The sequence below is a fragment of the Biomphalaria glabrata genome, chromosome 15, assembly GCF_947242115.1.
Source record: "Biomphalaria glabrata chromosome 15, xgBioGlab47.1, whole genome shotgun sequence".
In the NCBI taxonomy this organism is placed as follows: Eukaryota; Metazoa; Mollusca; class Gastropoda; family Planorbidae; genus Biomphalaria; species Biomphalaria glabrata.
Genome location: NC_074725.1, coordinates 6,878,288 through 6,897,134, shown reverse-complemented (window position 1 = coordinate 6,897,134; position 18,847 = coordinate 6,878,288). Strand labels below are relative to the sequence as shown.

The window sequence follows — 18,847 nt, the reverse complement described above, 5'->3', positions numbered from 1 at the left end:
TTTAAAGTTTGAAATATTGTTGCCCTCTTTAAAGAGGCTACAGTAAATTAAATTTATTTTTCTGAACGATAAATCAAAATAGTCATTTTTTGGAGGTAATAAGATTTTTCTTTATTGCACATAAACAAATTGGGGAAAAAAAGAAGGTTATAGAAAATCAATGACAACAACACTATAACAAAACAAAATATCATGAGGCCAAACTAGGGGAAAGTGGTCCAAGAAGTCCTGTAGTCCAGATTGAGTACTTTTCTATTTAAAATGCTAACGGAGACAAAAACGGAGGCATCTGCTTAGGTAGATGAGTGAGGCTTAGAATAGTTGACAGCTAAATCCCTTTCTGACAGACTAAGGAGACAGGAATGAATTGAATGTCCATAATGATTTAAGTTCCCTTGGACCAGACCCACATTTGTTTTAAAGTCTTGAAGTTAATCTTTGGAACCAAATGCTTTCATTGTATTTCTCTGCTCCTAATCCCATTACTACATTGGTCTGGTATATTCCTATTATTATATCAGTCCATTAACAAAGTAATTCTAAGTGTGTAAATATTTTCAAACTTTCAGCCAGGATCCAATCAAACAGTTACAGTTGACAAAGTCATCTCTAAATAGTCTCTACTAAATCTTAAAAAAACAATAATAGTGATGGGGATCAAAAGTAACAATGAAATAGCCTCACTTAGCTAATATGAGAATAAAAATACTTGAACAAATTAAATCACAACCAGAGACAGACAAATTAAAAATGACTAAAAAAATAAATCTGAATATCAACAATAGAATATTTTAAAATATCACAAAAAGTAAGAAAACAAATTATTTTATTTATACTTTTTTGGTTTGTATAAAAGAAGTCACAAAAACTTAAGTAACAGAATACTCATAATAGTGACAGCACAACAGTCGAAATATCATAAAGTTTATATGTGAATAAAAAATACTTAAGTACTTAATCATAATAAAAAGAATTTCAGACAAGCCAGTTTTTATAACACCTGTCTGCCATACAGTAGACAATTTCCCAATGTTTTAATGTTTTCTGCATCACTTTGTCTCAAATTATATATAAAAAAAAAAAAGGAAAAAAAAAAATGTGCCCTGGATTACTGACACACTCATTATAGTACTTGCAAATCATTTGGCCAGGAAAGAAAATTATAACCCATTTTTTTTGTAGTCAGCAGGCAGTGCAAGTTATATATATTTCAGTGATAGGTTAGTATAATATTCTTGGAAAACCAGGGTTTTAACCTGGGACAAAAGTTATCAGCTGATTCATCTTACCACTGGAGCTTACCACTGACTAAATGGCGTGCTAGTTTCTTTAAATGAGCGTTTATATATCAAATGGAAACTTAAAGCATGGGACATCAATGTTGACAAGTGGGAAAACATAGACTGCACAATGTGGAGAGAGATGACAAAAAACTGGACAGCGAAAACGTTTTGGCCTCAGCTCTGGAAAAAAAAAAAGTGACCCAAGGGGAAAAATGGCTGCCTCCTCTACCACCAAAGCAAATGCCACCTTTATCTGCATTTTTTGAGGATGGGAATGTCTCTTTAGGGCTATACAGTTGTATGAAAAATAACTCTACAAGATGAACCATAGTCCTTCTACAACCCAAACAGCTACCATTTGCTACTGATGACTTGTTTGTCTGTAAACATAGTATGCCTTATGTTGAGAAATAATGACCTAGAATTGGTAACAGAAAAGAAGAATAGGGTTAAAAAAGAATTGGTGAATATCAGAACTTTGATTGAAAGAAATGCAAACATTTCAAGAATTTTTGTTTTGAAATGAAACTGGCCAGCAATATGTTTAGAGGAAAAAAAAAGACAACATGCATAGACATATATATATATCAGAATAAAAGTAAACAAATAAAATGTGGAGATTTAAAATACTGTGAATGTTTTGACTAGAATGACATACAAAAAATAACAAAGACAACAGTATTCAAAGCATGCAAGTTAAAAGTAAGCACAGGGAAAAGCTTGCAGCTAGCTGTACGCTTGGTAGAACTCATCATTGTAAATGTGAAAAAATATAAATATATTCTCTTGCTTTAAATATTGCACCCTGGTATAAACATTTTGGTTATGTTTAAGTGATTATAAATAAACAAATAACAAAATCTCAAAACATTTCAAATATTTCTACCCTAAAAGTTATGTATTACATTCAGAGATTGAAGTATATCACATGTGCAGCTTTATTTTTTAAAAAGAATTATTTTTTTAGTTGTCTTTTTCTTTAAAGCAGATTTTTCTATCCATCTTCAAACTGAAGCAAACTAATTGTTTAATACAGTAAATGGGAGGTAAGCTAAATTGGGCAAAGACATGCAAATAGTACACAAGGACAGACCCAGAAAGAAAAGCGTCCAAACAAATCACAACACTGAACTTATAGAATGAAATAGGTCTAAGAAATCAATGTTTGTGAGTAAGGAAAGATTTGATCACAAATTGCATTAGGTTTTTTAAATATCTCAGAATCTTTGAATTCCTTTAAGGCATAGCGAAATAGTCCAATGAGAATTATTTTTTAATTTCTATTGGCCACAGAAAATTAAATGGACTTTTGTAACTTGATATCACAAATTGCTATGTAGGTTAAGCCATTTCAAGGTTATCCAATAATGTCTAAATCTTTGACTTCTTATAAGGCATAGAACAAAAAGTTCAATGAGATTTCTTTTCTAGTTTGTATTGGTCACAAAAAGTTATAAAGGTTTGGTCCAACTCTTTTTATCACAGAAATCACCTTTAGAAATCACAAACATAGTAGATTGTAAGCAAAAAATATACATAGTTTCTAAAAAAAAAAGTAAAAATAAGTAGAAATGTTTAAAATACAAAAAGGGTTTTCAGAAAATTTTTTTTTTGAAGTTGTCATCTTGGAAAATTGGCTAACAAAAAATAGTAGTAATAGGAATATTTGATTCAGTTTAAAAAAAAAAAAGCAGGCAGGCTGAAAAAAAAACATGCTGAAATAAATAAATATGTCTTTAAGTAAACAGTTTGTGGAGCTTGCAATACAGCATGGGTGGGTTAACAATTTGAGAGTTTTTGCATTAACAATTTTGTTCCATTAGTCAACAGTTTAGCTGGTTGTTGATGTTCATATTAAATCACTGAAGAACAACAACAGCAAATAAAAAAAAAAAACAGTTCACACGGTAGGATGTTGTTCTGTACAAAGTGTTACCAAAAAAAAAAAATTCAGCTCAACAAAAATTTTTTAAATATAGTGTCATAAAGATAGCTTGTGTTAAACCAAATACAGTACCATGTACAAATACTAAGTAGCTACTTAAGATTGCGAACCTTTTTTTCACTATATTACATCTTTGTTCCTATACCAGTATTTTGTTTGATTTATAACAGTCTCATGGAAAAAACAAACAAAACAAAACTGAAGTAAAACATGTGCTTTTTGATTTGTTCTTTTGTTTGATTGGAATGGGCTGCTTCAGAATAACTTTCAAAAGATCCAGTTAAAACATGAAGTAAGATTTAAACAAACTGTTGAGTTTCATAATATGTTTAAAAGAAACAGTTGAATAAGTAGATTTAAACAATGAATAATAGCAATATATTGAATCTTAAATTAGACTTCTTGCAGTAAATAACAGTTCACATGAATCTTTTAAGTAGACTTACAGCAAGGAATAATAGTAATATTACATCACTAGAACTGTGAGTATTGTGGATTTAGAAAATAAATCACTAAGTATAACATGGAAAAATCATGACCAGTTATAAAATAGAGTAAATACATTAACTAGGAATGAAACATAAGATAGAAAACAAAAAAAATTGTTCAAGCCCAAATGAAAAACAAAACTCAACATTTTGGTTTTAGCAGATCAACACAAAAAGAAATAACTGAAAACCACAGTTTCTGTAGTGCTTTCTTTCATATCCAATGCAGTCAACTTCTTTGGTTTAAGCGACTTGCTCATACTTGGCCCTGTTGATTGACTTGGCAAGACAGAAGGCCAGAATAGCACCCAGTATCTGGACAGAAAGAAAGACAGGAATAATTAAATCAAAGTTACATGACACCTGTACATATTTTTTTCTTTTATAAAAGTCAAAATTCTATGAAATCAATCAAATAAATTCATTTGAATGGTCTAAGTTCTAGGCTATCAGATCAAAGTTTTAAAGCTAACCTGGTGCTGAAGATAGTATTGCTAATTGTAAATTAAACAGCTAGGTCATAAAAAATGCAACATAAATGTTTGTTTTACTGACATCACTTTTGGATATCTTAAGCCAAAAACATATTTTTCTTGCAGCAATGTTGAATGATTGACAATATAGGAACTTCTTTAGTTATTATTTTTTCTTTACTTTTTTAACAATTTATACAGATATATAATATAATAAATAAAAGTAACCCATGTTTGATACATCTAGTTTTCAATAATGATCCTGAAGTATTATATTTTGATATCTCTAAGTCATATCTGAAGAAGCAATGTCTAGTACACGCCTATAGCTTACAGAGCTGTCTGCAAGCTGAATATTAGGATAACAGAAACCAGTCAATGTATGCTGGAGGAAGTTGCCTAAGATGGAAAAGCAAGGAGACAGACTGTGTGTGCTGGTGTAATAGACAATGTGTGCTGGTATAACAGACTCTGTGCACTGGTATAACAGACTGTGTGCACTGGTATAACAGACTGTGTGTGCTGGTATAACAGACTCTGTGCACTGGTATAACAGATTATGTATGCTGGTATAACAGACTGTGTGTGCTGGTGTAATAGACTGTGTGTGCTGGTATAACAGACTCTGTGCACTGGTATAACAGACTGTGTGTGTGCTGGTATAACAGATTGTGTGCGCTGGTATAGCAGACTGTGTGTGCTGGTATAACAGACTGTGTGTGCTGGTATAACAGACTGTGTGCGCTGGTGTAACAGACTGTGTCTGCTAGTATAGCCCTTGCTGTGAGAAAAAGGACTAAGGTGACTATAAACAAGAAAAAGAGGAAGCAAGCCGCCTTATCCGATAGCCCTAAAAACAATCTTTTCTCCTGCATGAACCGTGGCAAAGTTGGCGGTTCTAGAATCTGCTAGTTTAGTCACAGCAGATGCTGATACAATTTAAGGAGAATAAATCAACACCAGTAATTCATATGGGGGCATCCATTATCTTTCAAAACAAAAAGAAGCAATCTATTATATAGCAGCACAATGATAGATTCCTGGAATCCACTAAAGCTACGTGAACATTAAAAAAAAAATAAACTCCTCTCAATACTTTGACAGTTTTACATTTCCATCATTTAAGACAACTAAAGATTTACTGTGTAAGATTGCCTAGTAAAGCTAAAGACAACTGAAACACTATGTAAGAAAATTAATATATTGTTATAACTCTGGTGGTGGTGTGGATAGGGGAAGTGGTGTGTATGTGTGTAGTCAGCCGACGCAAATTGCCCCTAGGCCAGCGCTAGACAAGCGGTCAACCGTGATGAGCAGTGGTGGACAACTGCGATGACTGGCAACGTTTCAAGAAACATCTAAAGTGATGTAGTCATGTGATCAACAAAAAATTGTCAAGTGATGTTCAGTCAGTTTCCGGAAGTCCAGCGGGGACTCTATATATTTAAGATATAAAGAGCGACTGTGTCACAGTCAAGACGGTTCACTACAGATGACTTGGTTCAGTGGTGTGGTTGTGTATGGGGTATTATGACGGTTCAGTGAGGAGTACTGTCAAGACACCTCATGATTATAAGACAATGTCTTCATCTTGATCTGTGATCAAGTCCGACACAAGAAGCCCAGTGTGTGAACAGTTGAACCCAGTGCAATTCCAGGACGAGACAGAGAGCCAGTGAAGTTAGATACAGCATTCCAGCGTTGATAAGGTGGAGATGTTATCTACCATACAGTCTTGTGTTATGGGTTGCCAAATGTATAGAATTGGCTGAATATAAAAATGTTATATATGTTATTTTGAAGCCCTGAGTTGTCAAGTTCTTTGAGTTGGTGGTGTGGTATGGAGCAGTTTGCAGAGAGCCTGAATAGTGAGAATCATTACAATATGAAATTGTAAGCATATATAAATCGGTTGTTTTCCTGGGTAACTAAACAAGAATATATTTACCTGAAAGAAAGATATTCCAAGAGCCACTCCACCGATGGGGCCCATGTTCCCATTGATAAAGTCTACAACAAACATATGGCAGCCCTGATCATGAAAAAATGTGTCAAAATGTTAAAATAGTACAAATCAAAGAGATATCTCAATTTAGCTTTTAGAAAATGACAACCATCAAATGTAATTGACATTCTATGAAAATGTATAGCAACGGAGCTACATGTTTTCAAGTTTGTTTTAAGAATATTTTACAATTGGGGTGTAACGATAGTAATAATATCTTTATTATCCATGTGGAAATGATTCTTACAATAGTGTATTACACATAACGGTACATTATAAGAGCAAACAGATTATATGATAGCACACAAAATATATGTTCATAACGCAGTTTCTCTAAAACATTAATTGTGACATTAACCCCAGAAAGTTTTATATTCAATGTTTTAATTGACAAAAGAACAAGAACTCTTGTCTTCTTGGTTTTGTGATCTGTGACTTTTATAAAAAAATTTCAGTGGTGCTGTTAAAAATGAATATATATTAAACAAACATCAAACAACAATAGATCTATTTATCAATGCAATTGAAAAGTTGTAAACCTCTGTATTAATAGAACAAGGTATTTATTTGTCTTAAAATAAATCACAAGCCGACAGTGTTACCTGAATGTGAATGTCAGTGGTGTTGGTCTGAAGGTGTTACCTGAATGTGAATGTCAGTGGTGTTGGTCTGAAGGTGTTACCTGAATGTGAATGTCAGTGGTGTTGGTCTGAAGGTGTTACCTGAATGTGAATGTCAGTGGTGTTGGTCTGAACACCATAGTGCACACAATCATGCCGGTTACGACAGCAGGACTCTGGGACAGAGTAGATTGATTTGCCTTCCTTTTCAGCCTTGGCTGCATAAGGTGTCTTGAACCAATCAGCATAGCTGCTAATGCCACAGCAAACAAGCTGAAACACAAGAAATTATCAGATTATTTGTAGCAATATCAAAACTAATGCAATAAGTACTTATTACCATCAGACAACACCCAGGTTAACAATTACATAACATCCAACAGAGTTCATTCAGTTAAAAGAATGGCCATTTTAGAAACCAAAGTTTCAAGAAGCAGATATTGTATTTGTTTCATTATTATCACTATATTGCTACTGACTTGTGATTTTTTTAATACACACTAGAACAATATTTTGTTTCGTTTTACAAAACAAAATGAAAATGACAAAACAAATTGAAAAATACAAACCTTTTCTTGTAGTTCATCTACTGCATCAGTTATTTCACCATTTCCTTTAGTGCCATACAACTGTAAGGCTGACTGCAGACCTTCTTTAAAACCTGTCTCTAACTAATATATAAAAAAAAATATATAGTTAAACATAATAATACATATTACACACACACGCACACACATATATATATATATTACTAATAAGATTTAATTGGAGAAAACAGAAGTCATGTTTCAGAAATATCTTAATAAAATAATAATTAAAAGGACTAACCTTGCCTCTGTAGACCAGGAGAGCAATCCCTGCACTAAGCTCAATGATAAACACAATGAATAGGAAACCACAAAACTGTGAGACAAGATACACATACAATGATATTAATAATACAGTTTTGTTAAATCTTTGTATTTCTTTTATTAATAATGGTAATTATGTTTGAATGGATGTACAGAAATAAAATAATATAGATAAAACAAAATACAGGTAACTTTCTTCTTTTTCTTGTTAAGCAACGGAGATAACTGCCATCCCTATCATCATGATACTTATTTTTTTAACACAGTTCTTAATGTACCACAGTCTATGTACATGGGTAGTAGTTTATGTCATTCCGATTAGGCATGTAGGTGTAGATAAAGAAACTCATCGCGGGGAAGGAAAACACATGACTCACTTTAGTGGATACCGATCCCCTTGAAAGTATCACAAGAATAACTATAAGATTCGACTCTGACTTATAATTAGCAAAAAGTAAATGAATTGAAAATGGTTGATAAATGCCTTACTTTCATATTGTGCTGCACTATCCAGGACTAAGGTCTAATCTCTCAGTACTTTTGTATTTAACCCATGAAGAGAAACACATCATAAAACTATTGAATATGAAATGCTGGAGGGGAATAAGTCTTTGATGATTCATCTACACCCAATATTATAGGCACAGACCACCTTATACTTCTTCACATATTATACTTCTGCAGAACTTTTTGGAAGGTATAGAATACACCATAGAGCTAGATTTAACTTATGCCACTACTGAAACATACAAAAGTCACATACAAAAATTCCTTATGGTGTTAGGATTATAAAAAGTCTACAATGACCCCCCAAGTTTACACAAAATGTATTGACCATTGCTAAAACTACTAATAACTTTTCATAACCAGCTTGAGATAAAGATCAATGGAGGTAGTGACCACACAAAATCAATAAAGTGTATTTAAATTTAGTATTTGAAAAATGTGTACAAAAGCATTAAAAATAGCCCATCTTCAACTATGAAGATAATAAAGCTCATTTGTTTCTGTTGCTTTGGAGGTTTCTTATTACATCCTAACCTAAATTCCCTCAGGATGGGGCCAAGCAAGTTTGAGCCAATCAAAACGATAATCCACACAACCAGACAACATTTACTTTGAATCTTTACATTACGCATATTATGTACAAAAAGATTACCATAGAAATGACAAGAAAAACCTCAAAAACAAACCCATAGATGATAACCATCTCAATGGGTGGAATTGACCCTTTCACCAAATTCTTTTAATTTTGAATAAAATTGTTACATTAAATTCAGTAATTAGATAATTAGACTAACAGAACAAAATGCCTAAACTAAAATCATAGCTTAAACCCCCCCCCCCCCCCATTTAAGTTCAAATACTATTGAATCCTTCTAAAAGTCTCACCATGTACAGGAGCACTGAATGACCTTTGATAGTACAGCAACATCCTAGTGAGCCAATGAGAACGATCACTGCTCCAACACCAATCAGGACATAGGGAGCTTCTGGCTGGTAAATGGATGACAACTCCAGGTACTTGTAGAGATCCACTTTGGTCCAGATACCAATGGCCAGTATGACAATGCCAGTTACCTGCAGACAAACACAATCAAAAGTTACGAAAGGAATACAACATATTAAAATATTTAGAGATATTTGGTCAACTGGTTGAACTAAGGTGTGTGTGTATGTGTGTAGGAAGGGGGTTGAAATGGTCAGTCAGTAACTGAATTGGAGGGGGAGACTAGGTCTCTTGAAGGAAAAAAAATCTGAGTTGTTTTGCTCAGAAGAGACTGGACCATGCACACTAAACAAACAAAATTCCTGTATTAAGAAAAATGTTAACTAGAGAGGTCGCATAACAGGGTCCTTAAGGCTCACAAAGACCTTCCTTCAAGGAACAGTACCAGGAAGAAGAAGAAGACAGAGGAAGTGATGGGAAGAAAACATCAATGAATGGACAGCCCTGTCCCTTAATGAAATTCTATCCAAGGCAAAGGAGGAAAGATGGTTGACAGATCTTGTGTGGTGCCCCAATGGTTCAAGACTAAGTGACAGGTGAAGGTGAGAGAGGTGAGGGATAGGAGAATGAGTCTACCGAATACAGGTTCATCTGGTCTGACCTATTGCCTTGGTGTGATCGAATTGCATAAACTACTTAGTAAACTCACTGCGGGGAGGGGGATGATTCTTTAACAGTGATTTTGTTCAACTACATTCCATCAAAAGAACATGTCAGATCACATTGGATAACATTCTTGAAACATAATTTAGTTATTTAAAAATTCTGTGTGATTGTTTCAATAAACTTGTGTGCTATTCTGCTAATTTACATTATTTTTCAATAACCAAAAGTTCCTACATATGCAACAGTAGTTCTTGTTTGTACATTCATTATACTTATATAGATCTTTCACAAATAAAGCTAATAATGGTTTAATAAAAATTTAATATAGATCTACTAATGTAAAACATAAATTAGTCTAATCTCATCCCTGCCTGTAGTCCTGTCCAGGGCATAGGCTACCAACTAGCTAGCCCATCTAAATTATAGTGGAAATAACCTCTTCCCTAAAAGCCAGTTTATATATATTCCAGATTGGATATTGAAACTTTTTGTGCATTGACAAACTCAGATCCTGACCACAAATGAATCCATACTGATACAGCAGTAGCTTATTAAAGCATCAACAAACAAGAAATTAAATCAATGTTTGAACACAAAATTCTGGTTACAAAAAAACAACAGATTCCAATTTTATATCCTACATTCAGGGTCTTTGTATACAAGTTGTTGTCTGCTTTCCCCATCTTCTTATTTGGTACAACAGTCTTTTTATTTGGTACAACGTAAACTTATTGCCCTAATGAACCTCATCAAAATAAAATAAACCTACTAGACATTAGTGCTTTTGAGATTTATTTATAGCTACTCTTTAACATTAAGCTGGACATAAATACACTCAAACATTCTTATCAGCCTCTCCCAAGATATTAATTTTTAAAAATTGTATTTAAAGTTAAAAAATTAAATTATAGCTTTTATATATAAAGTCTTTTTTTTTAATAACTGTATTATTTTATTGAATGATTTGAAAAGTAAATTGTTCACACACCACAAGCTGATATTGGTACTAATATATATATATAAATACAGTGCTTTTTTTGTAAAAAAAAAAAAAAAAAAATAGATGCCAGTACTCAGTGATGGATTGCTCAACTTTTAACTACTAATAAACTAATAATAAATGTTAAAATACAAGACATGTAATAATTTTTTTTCCTTCATTGAAAAAGCACTGCATATATATATATATATATATTTTAGGGGTGCACCGGATAGTAACTTTAGATATTCGGCTGGAGAAGGATGGTAAAATTTGATATTTGGCCAGAGCCGGATACCTACCTGACTTTTAAATCTAGCTGAAGTTTTGTAGATCTTCTAAATAACACACCTATATTCATATAATTAATTTTTTTCTTTTATTTACCTTCTCGTTTTAAACTCTTACTGATTGAATAATTAAAATTAACAGCATTCATTTACAGATATACCTATCATAAACTAATCTTTGTAACATATGAGATGGTATGTGAGTATGTACGAGGCCATATCATAAACTAATCTTTGTAACATATGATATGGTCTGTGTGTATGTACAAGACCATCAATTGTTAAGTCATATGTGGGATGGCCAACGTAGAATATATAAACGTAAATTTAACTAAGGTGAAGTACAATCTGGGTTGTATAGTGGGTAGATGTTTGTGCTCATAAATTTGAGACCATCAACTGGTCATTAGGTTCGTGTTTTAAAGGCCACAAACCGCTTCTGATACCTTAAGTTCTACCAGTAATAATGAGGAGTTACTTGACACTCTTAAATTATTAAGAATATGGTTATCATAACCAGACACACATAACACAAGAGAAAGATTCGAAGTTAACACGTTAGATAAAGTAATTCAACAGTGACATTTATTTCAAACATAATGCTCATTTAATATAATAATAATATACACACCCTTTGAAGTGAAAGCATTAAAGCACAGCAAAATTAAATGAATGTTTAAGACAAGATCTAAGTTTCAACAGAATTCATTGATTGTTACATTAAAGTTAAATTATATTTCAGAAAAATAAGTTTTTCAGCATTGTCTGGTATAAGTTTTGTACGATAGTCATTGATAATTCATTCAGCAACGCTGAACAATCTTTCTGATAGCACACTGGTTGGAGGTGGTGCTAGGTATATTTTACCAACCTTGGCTAATCCAGGAAATCAATTGGGATTGGCCTACAACCATAAAACTGGATAATCTTTTCGATGAATTAATGGCTCACTCAGGTCTTTGCACTCTCACAATCATTGGTGCACTAGCTTCTTCTTGTGCCACCAATTCATCGAAACAGTCCCACAAACTGGATTCAGCTAACCTGGCCTTTTTTGTTGGTGGTTCAACTGCTTCAGAGAAGACGTCTGCTGGTGTTGCAGTTTTCATAACAGGACTTTGGTGGTGTGTTGCACAAATTAGGACTCCAGCCTTTGCTTCAGTGCACGCATTGTCATTTAGCACAAGAGACTCAAAATGAGCATCAAGCAGACGATTGTTGTCTACGTCTTCAAACCTGCTGTTCAGGGATTCGAGAAATGTACTTTTCATATTTTTAATTCTTTTATCACTACCCTCATGCTGCAGGAATGCCTTCAGAACATGTACTAATGGAATCAGCCTCTTTAACATAAGGAAGGTGGAGTTCCAGCGGGTAGTGACGTCCTGAACTGATGTTGTGGAAGGATGAGTTCGCCATGTAGGTTATGTAAACGGTCAGTTGCAGAGGACAAATGTTTAAAATGACAAACTATTTTTGGTGCTGCATTAATCATATCCACTACACATTGCTGACTCAAAACACTGTCATGTACACAAAGTTGTATTGTGTGTGCATAGCAACCAACACTTGCAAATTTACAGTCACGAAAGCATTTGGTGATGTTTGCTACATTGCTACATCACAAAACCAAATGACAGTTTTCACGAGGAATGTTCCAATTTTCAAGTGATGTTTCAAATGATGACAGCAAGTTAGCAGCTGTATGCTGGACATTAAATTTTGTACAATACAAAGCATAGCTGCTTTGGTCAAATCACTCATTCAACCAACAAGCAGTTAAACCAAAATATGATTCGGTAGTATTATCAGCTGCGCAAGTGTCTGTTGAGAAAGCAATGCTTTTAGCATAAGATAGCATTTGATGAAGCTTTGAAATGTTTTCATAGATATCTGGAATAACTCTTTCTGTAAATTATTTGCGACTAAGCATAGTGTATCTTTTCTCCAGTACTTTTGCAAGTTCAATAAATCTAGGTTTCTCAACTACGGGGTAAGGTTATGGTAAGGTTCCATGTCAGTTGCAATCATCCTTGCTATGGTCAAGTGAATGCATTATCACTATTAATATCCTACATATTAGCTTTGTCTAAGACCTCTTGGTTGCTGCTTGTGTGTGACACAAACACACAATCTCTAAACATTAGGCACACAATAAACAAGCTTATATTAATAAATTATATACACACAAATTTTAAGTTCTTAGCTGGAAGATTGTAGATTGCTCTTTGCGGGGGAGGAAGTTAATACTGTCCAGTTTGTAGATCTGCCTGTGTTTTCTGTTGCCCATTGGTTGAGCCACTCCTCTTTGTGATTGTTGACTAACATTGACCTTAGGGTGAGGTAGTTAACAGGTCTATCTGGTTGTTCCATAGATGATCCTGCCTTTGATAGTTTATCAGCCTTTTCATTTCCCATGATGCCAATGTGTCCAGGGATCCACTGTAATATGATATTGATATTTAATTTTGAAATCATCTGATGGATTATTACAATTAGTTTTGTCAACTCTCTTGGACCATTTAAGGTGCTGCTGTTAAGTGCTTGCAGAGTGGATTGGGAGTCTGTAAACACCCAGCCTACACTAAGTGCCTTGACAGTATTGTGATTTTTATAGGTGGTAAAGCTGCTTTGCTGCTGTTTGGGATTTTTAGACTGCTGTATAAAATACTATAATAACACAGCATGCTGGGAAATGGTTGACAAAAGTAGAGCGCATGAATGCCTTGAACTGTTCAGCACTAGGCCATATATGGACACTTTGACATTTCGCACACAATACTTAAATACATTTAGTGAAAATTCTAGAAACAGTTGACTCAATCACATTTAGTATAAAAGAAAGTACATTGTTGGTCAAGCCCATACTTAAGTTTAATCAGTGTGAGCAGTAGTTGATTCTTAGCATCTAACAACAGATTGTCTTCTAAACAGCTGCTTAAAATGAAATATAGTGTCAAATTGTATGCTTGTAAAGCCTGTTTAATTTTTGAAGGCTTTATATCTCCTATTAGTAGTAAAGAATAAAAGCACAATTTCAATTGAGCAAATTCTTTCAGAAGGCTTGTATTACTTGCTTCCAAAGTATTGCTCTCTTTAGAAGTCTTCCTCAGTTTGCACACTGACATCTCTAGTCTTCTCCTCATCTGTAGTGTCCAGAGGTAAAAGAGGTTGTCTGATAAGAAAAAAAAATAAAATTATGTACAGTCAAACATAATCATCATAAAAATATTTACCATTAAGATAAAAAAAAATATTAAAAGATAACGACTAGATATTTCTAAACATTTACCTAAATTCATATATTTGGTCTTTTTTCGCTTGGTGTACCTTTGGAAAAAGAAAACTTGGTCAGCAATGCACCAGGCTTTAGAAGTAGATGATCTAAATGGAGTTTAACAAAATGTATGTAATATATTAGTTTTATAACAAAATAATTTTTTTTTTCATAACGATCAACAAAAAAAGTTACTAAACCTATAATTACATTCTGTAAAAAAGCCATATTAACCTAATGATAGCCATAGGTCTACTGATCAAATTTTAGATAGATCTTGATCTAGAATATCTCTTTAAATTTAATGTCTTAATTTTGCATTATAAATAGATTCAAAAATCCAATTCTAATATCTTGTTATATTTACTAGAATAAAAATTGTGTATGTATACTAATAATATGAATCTAGAGATTCTAGACTAGATGTACATTAGATAGACTAGATCTAGCAGGGTTAGTAGCACTCTTCCATGACAAAAAATTCTAGGAGATTTGAGGAGTTTTTTTTAAGGATGAAATGTATGATATATATATATATATATATATATGTGTGTGTACCAGTATATATATGTATGTATGTGTGTGTGTCCTGCATGTTTTTTTTTGTGATACATTGTAAAACATACACAAAACTATGCATTTATCAAATCAATCATTGATTGTTACTTGATTTTGGAAATAATAATATCTTGCCAACATCCCATCCAGAACAGAAACAACATCATCAGCTGTGGTATGTCCTCAGAAAATGTAATGAAAGTTATCTTTTAATCAAGTAACAACTTGACTGTCATCCCAAAACCTCAAACAACCATTTTTTTTTCAAAGATTTATTAAAGAACATTACAAATTGTTGCTATTCCATTTTTTAAAAATAAGAAACATTCTTAGAGATGCCTTCATTATGTGTGTCCACTGTGGTGGAAATGTACATTTTTAGTTCCTATGTGCAGGCCTATCTTATAGATACTAGAGTCATGGGTGTGCATTTGAGGTAATGTTTTATTCTTTTATTAACTGTGCTTAAATCCTCCTCATAAACAGAGCCTGTAATATACAGGACTATTTGTGTGTTTAGCTGACATTTGCTTACTAAATAAAATGGTTTTCAGTTGGGGGAGGGGGGTGTTAGACCTACTAGCGTTTTTTTTTTGTTTCAAGCAGTATTTCTTTTTCAACTTCTATGTAGTTTCCCTGGCTTTTATGACCGAAATAATTTTTTACTGCCTTTTCACAGCTGTGAGTGAAATATTTTCATTTAATCTACAGTAGATCTTGATTCTTGATCTAAGTCACTAAAATTCACTGACTTTTCACGGCTGTGAGAGAATTATATTTATTGAATCAACCATAAATCTAGACTCTAGATCTTAGTCACCAAAATTTGCAGACTTTTCATGGCTTTGTGCAAATTATCTTTTCACTAGATTCTAGTGATTTAGCGTAAATCTAGAATCTAGCATATAATATTTCTAGAGTAATCTAGACATTAAATGTATCGAGATCATTAAATTGACTACAATTCAAAAAGTTTTCAGGTTAAGTGTGAATTATCTAATTTAGATCTAAATCTACAGAGATGTTATTTCTAGCTAGATGATTAAAGGGACTTTCACTCTTACTGTTACAGGAAGAAGATTTTAGGTGAGGGAGGGCCAAGAGGGGTGTACACATTAGGCTGGTAATTGCTAGAGTCTAATTATAAAGACTAGATTCTAGATCTAGCATGTCTTCAGTCGTAACAATGAAAGGAAACAACCATTTCTAAGCTACCTTCAGAAAAATAATGCCAGGTGAAATGCTTGCTTGAGCCATGGCCATCTTCAATCACTAAGTCGTACTTCACATGTGGGTGAAAGGCGGTGTAGACGTGCGACTGTTCAGCTCATTAACACAGCCAGCCCGTAACATCATGTGATCTGAATGACTAGTTATGCTGTTGTTTTTATCCCCCACATTTTTAACAAAAAATAAGGAAAATTATATTTTAAAAAAATATTGGGTAAAAATTTTAGGAGAGTGGACAAAATTTTAGGAGATTTTAGGAGCACTACAAACCCTGTCTAGTAAATCCAGACTCTAGATCTAGAGCTTAACATTTAGATCTACTTGTAAAAGACTGATATTGTATTACTACTATTATTATACTTCTAGATCTAGATACTTATAGATTAAAATATATACTAGAATATTTATAAATTAGATCTAAATTAGAGTTTAGATTTAGATGCAATTCACTTACTTGTAAAAGGCTGATAAATAAAACAGTCCTCCTCAAAATGCTCAGAAAAGATTACTGAGTGTACACTTGCAGTGGATTTTTTTCGTTTAATTTTTACAAACCATTCTTTATAGAGCTTTGGATTGTTCAGAGGAAACCCAAAATTCTCGACCTGTATGGCGACATTTATGCACTACGCAAAATAGCAGGGTTTCTGTCAAGGGCTTTTGCAAGAGAGGATTTGAGCCTCTCAAGCCCTCACTCTAATGGAGTTTGATGATGACTAGTCAATCTAGAATAGATCTAGCCAAGTTAGAAGTTTGAATGTTTCTGTTCCTGCAATTAAATCTAGTCATTATCTAGTCTATGTCTGGCTTCTCCTTTTCTAGATTTATATATGTTTTTTAACAATTACAATCCTACAATACAGTAGATCTATTGAACAATAGACATTTTTATATTATATAGCGATCCTAGATTTAGATTTCAATAGACTTGAGTCTTGAATAGTATACTATAATTACTATCGTGTCTATAACAATCTTACCCAAAATATGAAATTAAAGACCATCATAAGGGTTTTCATGCATGTCACAACTGGTGCCGTTGAAAGAGCTGTATCCATTCTACCCTTAGTCATTTTTTTAAATAAATCTACTAACTCTTGTTTCTAATTATATTTAGGATTTAAGATCTAATATAGACTCTAGATTTAATAAATAGATCTAGCGTCTAGAGAATCTAGAACTCCCTGTTCCAGATGGTGCCAGAGTTAATCATTAAATTATTGCCGGAAATGCAAATATTTTAAGGTCACAGATTTGCAAGTCTAGAACTAGAGTCTAGATCTATTTGTACAGAAACTAGGTGAACATATTTTCTTCTTAAACTTTCTTTTTTACTTTCGATTATCATTGAAAAAATACAATATTTTAATTATATTAAATTAGTTTGTAAGTATGTATTGTCTAAAAAATTAGTTTTGCTCACTTTACCTTGGCTTAGTTTGTTTTTGTTACATGAGAACAAAATTATTGTGAAAATAGCAAGGTTGTTTGTCATGCGCATCATCTCAATCAAGAGGTAAATAAATAAGTTGGATACTTTTAAAACTTCTTAGGAGTATAATAAATCTATTGTATATATCTAGATCTAGATTCTAGATATAGAATCTAACTAGAATCTAGTAGATCTAGGTGTATCTAAAGTTCTAGACTGGAGTCAGACAACAAGAGTCTTGAGGGATAAAAGATAGTCTAGATCTAGTAAGTAAGCTTGACTAGAGATAGAGAGATATCCTAGTCCTAGAATCCTACCATATTTAATATTATAATCAATAATTTGAATAATCATATAATGTAGACTCTAGATCTAGTACTGCTAAGGCTAAGACTAAGTAGTGTAGACTGTAGTACCCTGGCCTAAGTACCGTACTACTACTGGCTGGGAAGGGAAACACATGTCCGATGTCGACAATGTCAATCATGAAATGATGATAAAGAATTGTAATAAAGCTGATTCATATTCAATATTAATTGAATATAGATATAGATCTAGTCATTTCTAGACTAGAGTTAGAGTAATGGTTTGACTTAGAATAGAAAAGAAGATGAAGTATCAAAACTCAAAATCTTCTCTTTAGTTTAAGGAGAATAAGGATGACGACTAGGTCTAGAAACCTATATTTAACAAAGAGGCCATGTGTTTTCATTTAAATTTTAATTCAAACTAATTTGACACACACATTAAATATTATTTGATTCCAAACACAAAAATTTATTTCAAACAGTCTCTATATTTAGGTATCTACTCTGATTTTAAATCTATTCTATATATTAACATTTTTACTAAATTTTAAGATCTTCAGGCATAGCCCCTCACACGAAATCATTAAGATGTTTTCAAATTATGCTTAAATTAAATAAATACGAACACAAAAAAAAAATTTGTACACACTTAGTCTTAAGCTACCAAAATTAGGTCACTGGGATAGTTACTTCTACACTTAAACTGACTTTTAGACTTATTTTATGTTTGCATGATTAGATTAGATTGATTAGATGTGTGTTAAATGTTTGTGTTTTTTGTTTTTATTCATTTTTAAATTTCTAATACAGATGATCTTTTGTAGTATAATACAGGCTAGTATGGCCATTCTTGCCTAAGTAGCTGAATCCTCTAGATATTCTCTCTATATAAATCTAGATCTATCTAGTAGGTCTTGATCTAGGCATTTAACTTCATTCAATGTATCAAGCTCACTCCAAACATTTGCCCTCTCAAATCGCAGTCAAAAGGA

General features: G+C 32.8%; 1 protein-coding gene and 1 long non-coding RNA gene across 2 annotated transcripts; both read right to left on the bottom strand.

Annotated features, from left to right (window-relative positions):
• Positions 1–85: 85 nt before the first annotated feature.
• Positions 86–17,341, bottom strand: LOC106062324 (tetraspanin-7-like). The gene is made up of 7 exons (XM_056012230.1): positions 17,096–17,341; positions 9,058–9,246; positions 7,643–7,717; positions 7,384–7,485; positions 6,917–7,087; positions 6,138–6,221; positions 86–4,031 (listed from the first exon to the last, which is right to left on the bottom strand). The coding sequence occupies exons 1-7, from the start codon at positions 17,186–17,188 to the stop codon at positions 3,960–3,962; spliced, it is 786 nt and encodes a 261-aa protein (XP_055868205.1). The 5' UTR covers positions 17,189–17,341; the 3' UTR covers positions 86–3,959.
• LOC129923083 (uncharacterized) lies at positions 11,637–17,056 on the bottom strand. Its single transcript, XR_008774995.1, has 3 exons — positions 16,570–17,056; positions 14,343–14,434; positions 11,637–14,225 (listed from the first exon to the last, which is right to left on the bottom strand). It is a non-coding gene; the product is annotated as an uncharacterized LOC129923083 (long non-coding RNA).
• Positions 17,342–18,847: the final 1,506 nt, after the last annotated feature.

Excerpts from the sequence above, each read along its gene's own strand:
- LOC106062324 (XM_056012230.1), bottom strand. The coding sequence starts at position 17,188 with ATGACTAAGGGTAGAATGGATACAGCTCTTTCAACGGCACCAGTTGTG. Across the intron at positions 7,486-7,642 it reads TCCTGGTCTACAGAGGCAAG|TTAGAGACAGGTTTTAAAGA; the intron begins GTTAGTCCTTTT and ends TTTATATATTAG. Across the intron at positions 7,088-7,383 it reads TAGATGAACTACAAGAAAAG|CTTGTTTGCTGTGGCATTAG; the intron begins GTTTGTATTTTT and ends CTTGTGTTTCAG.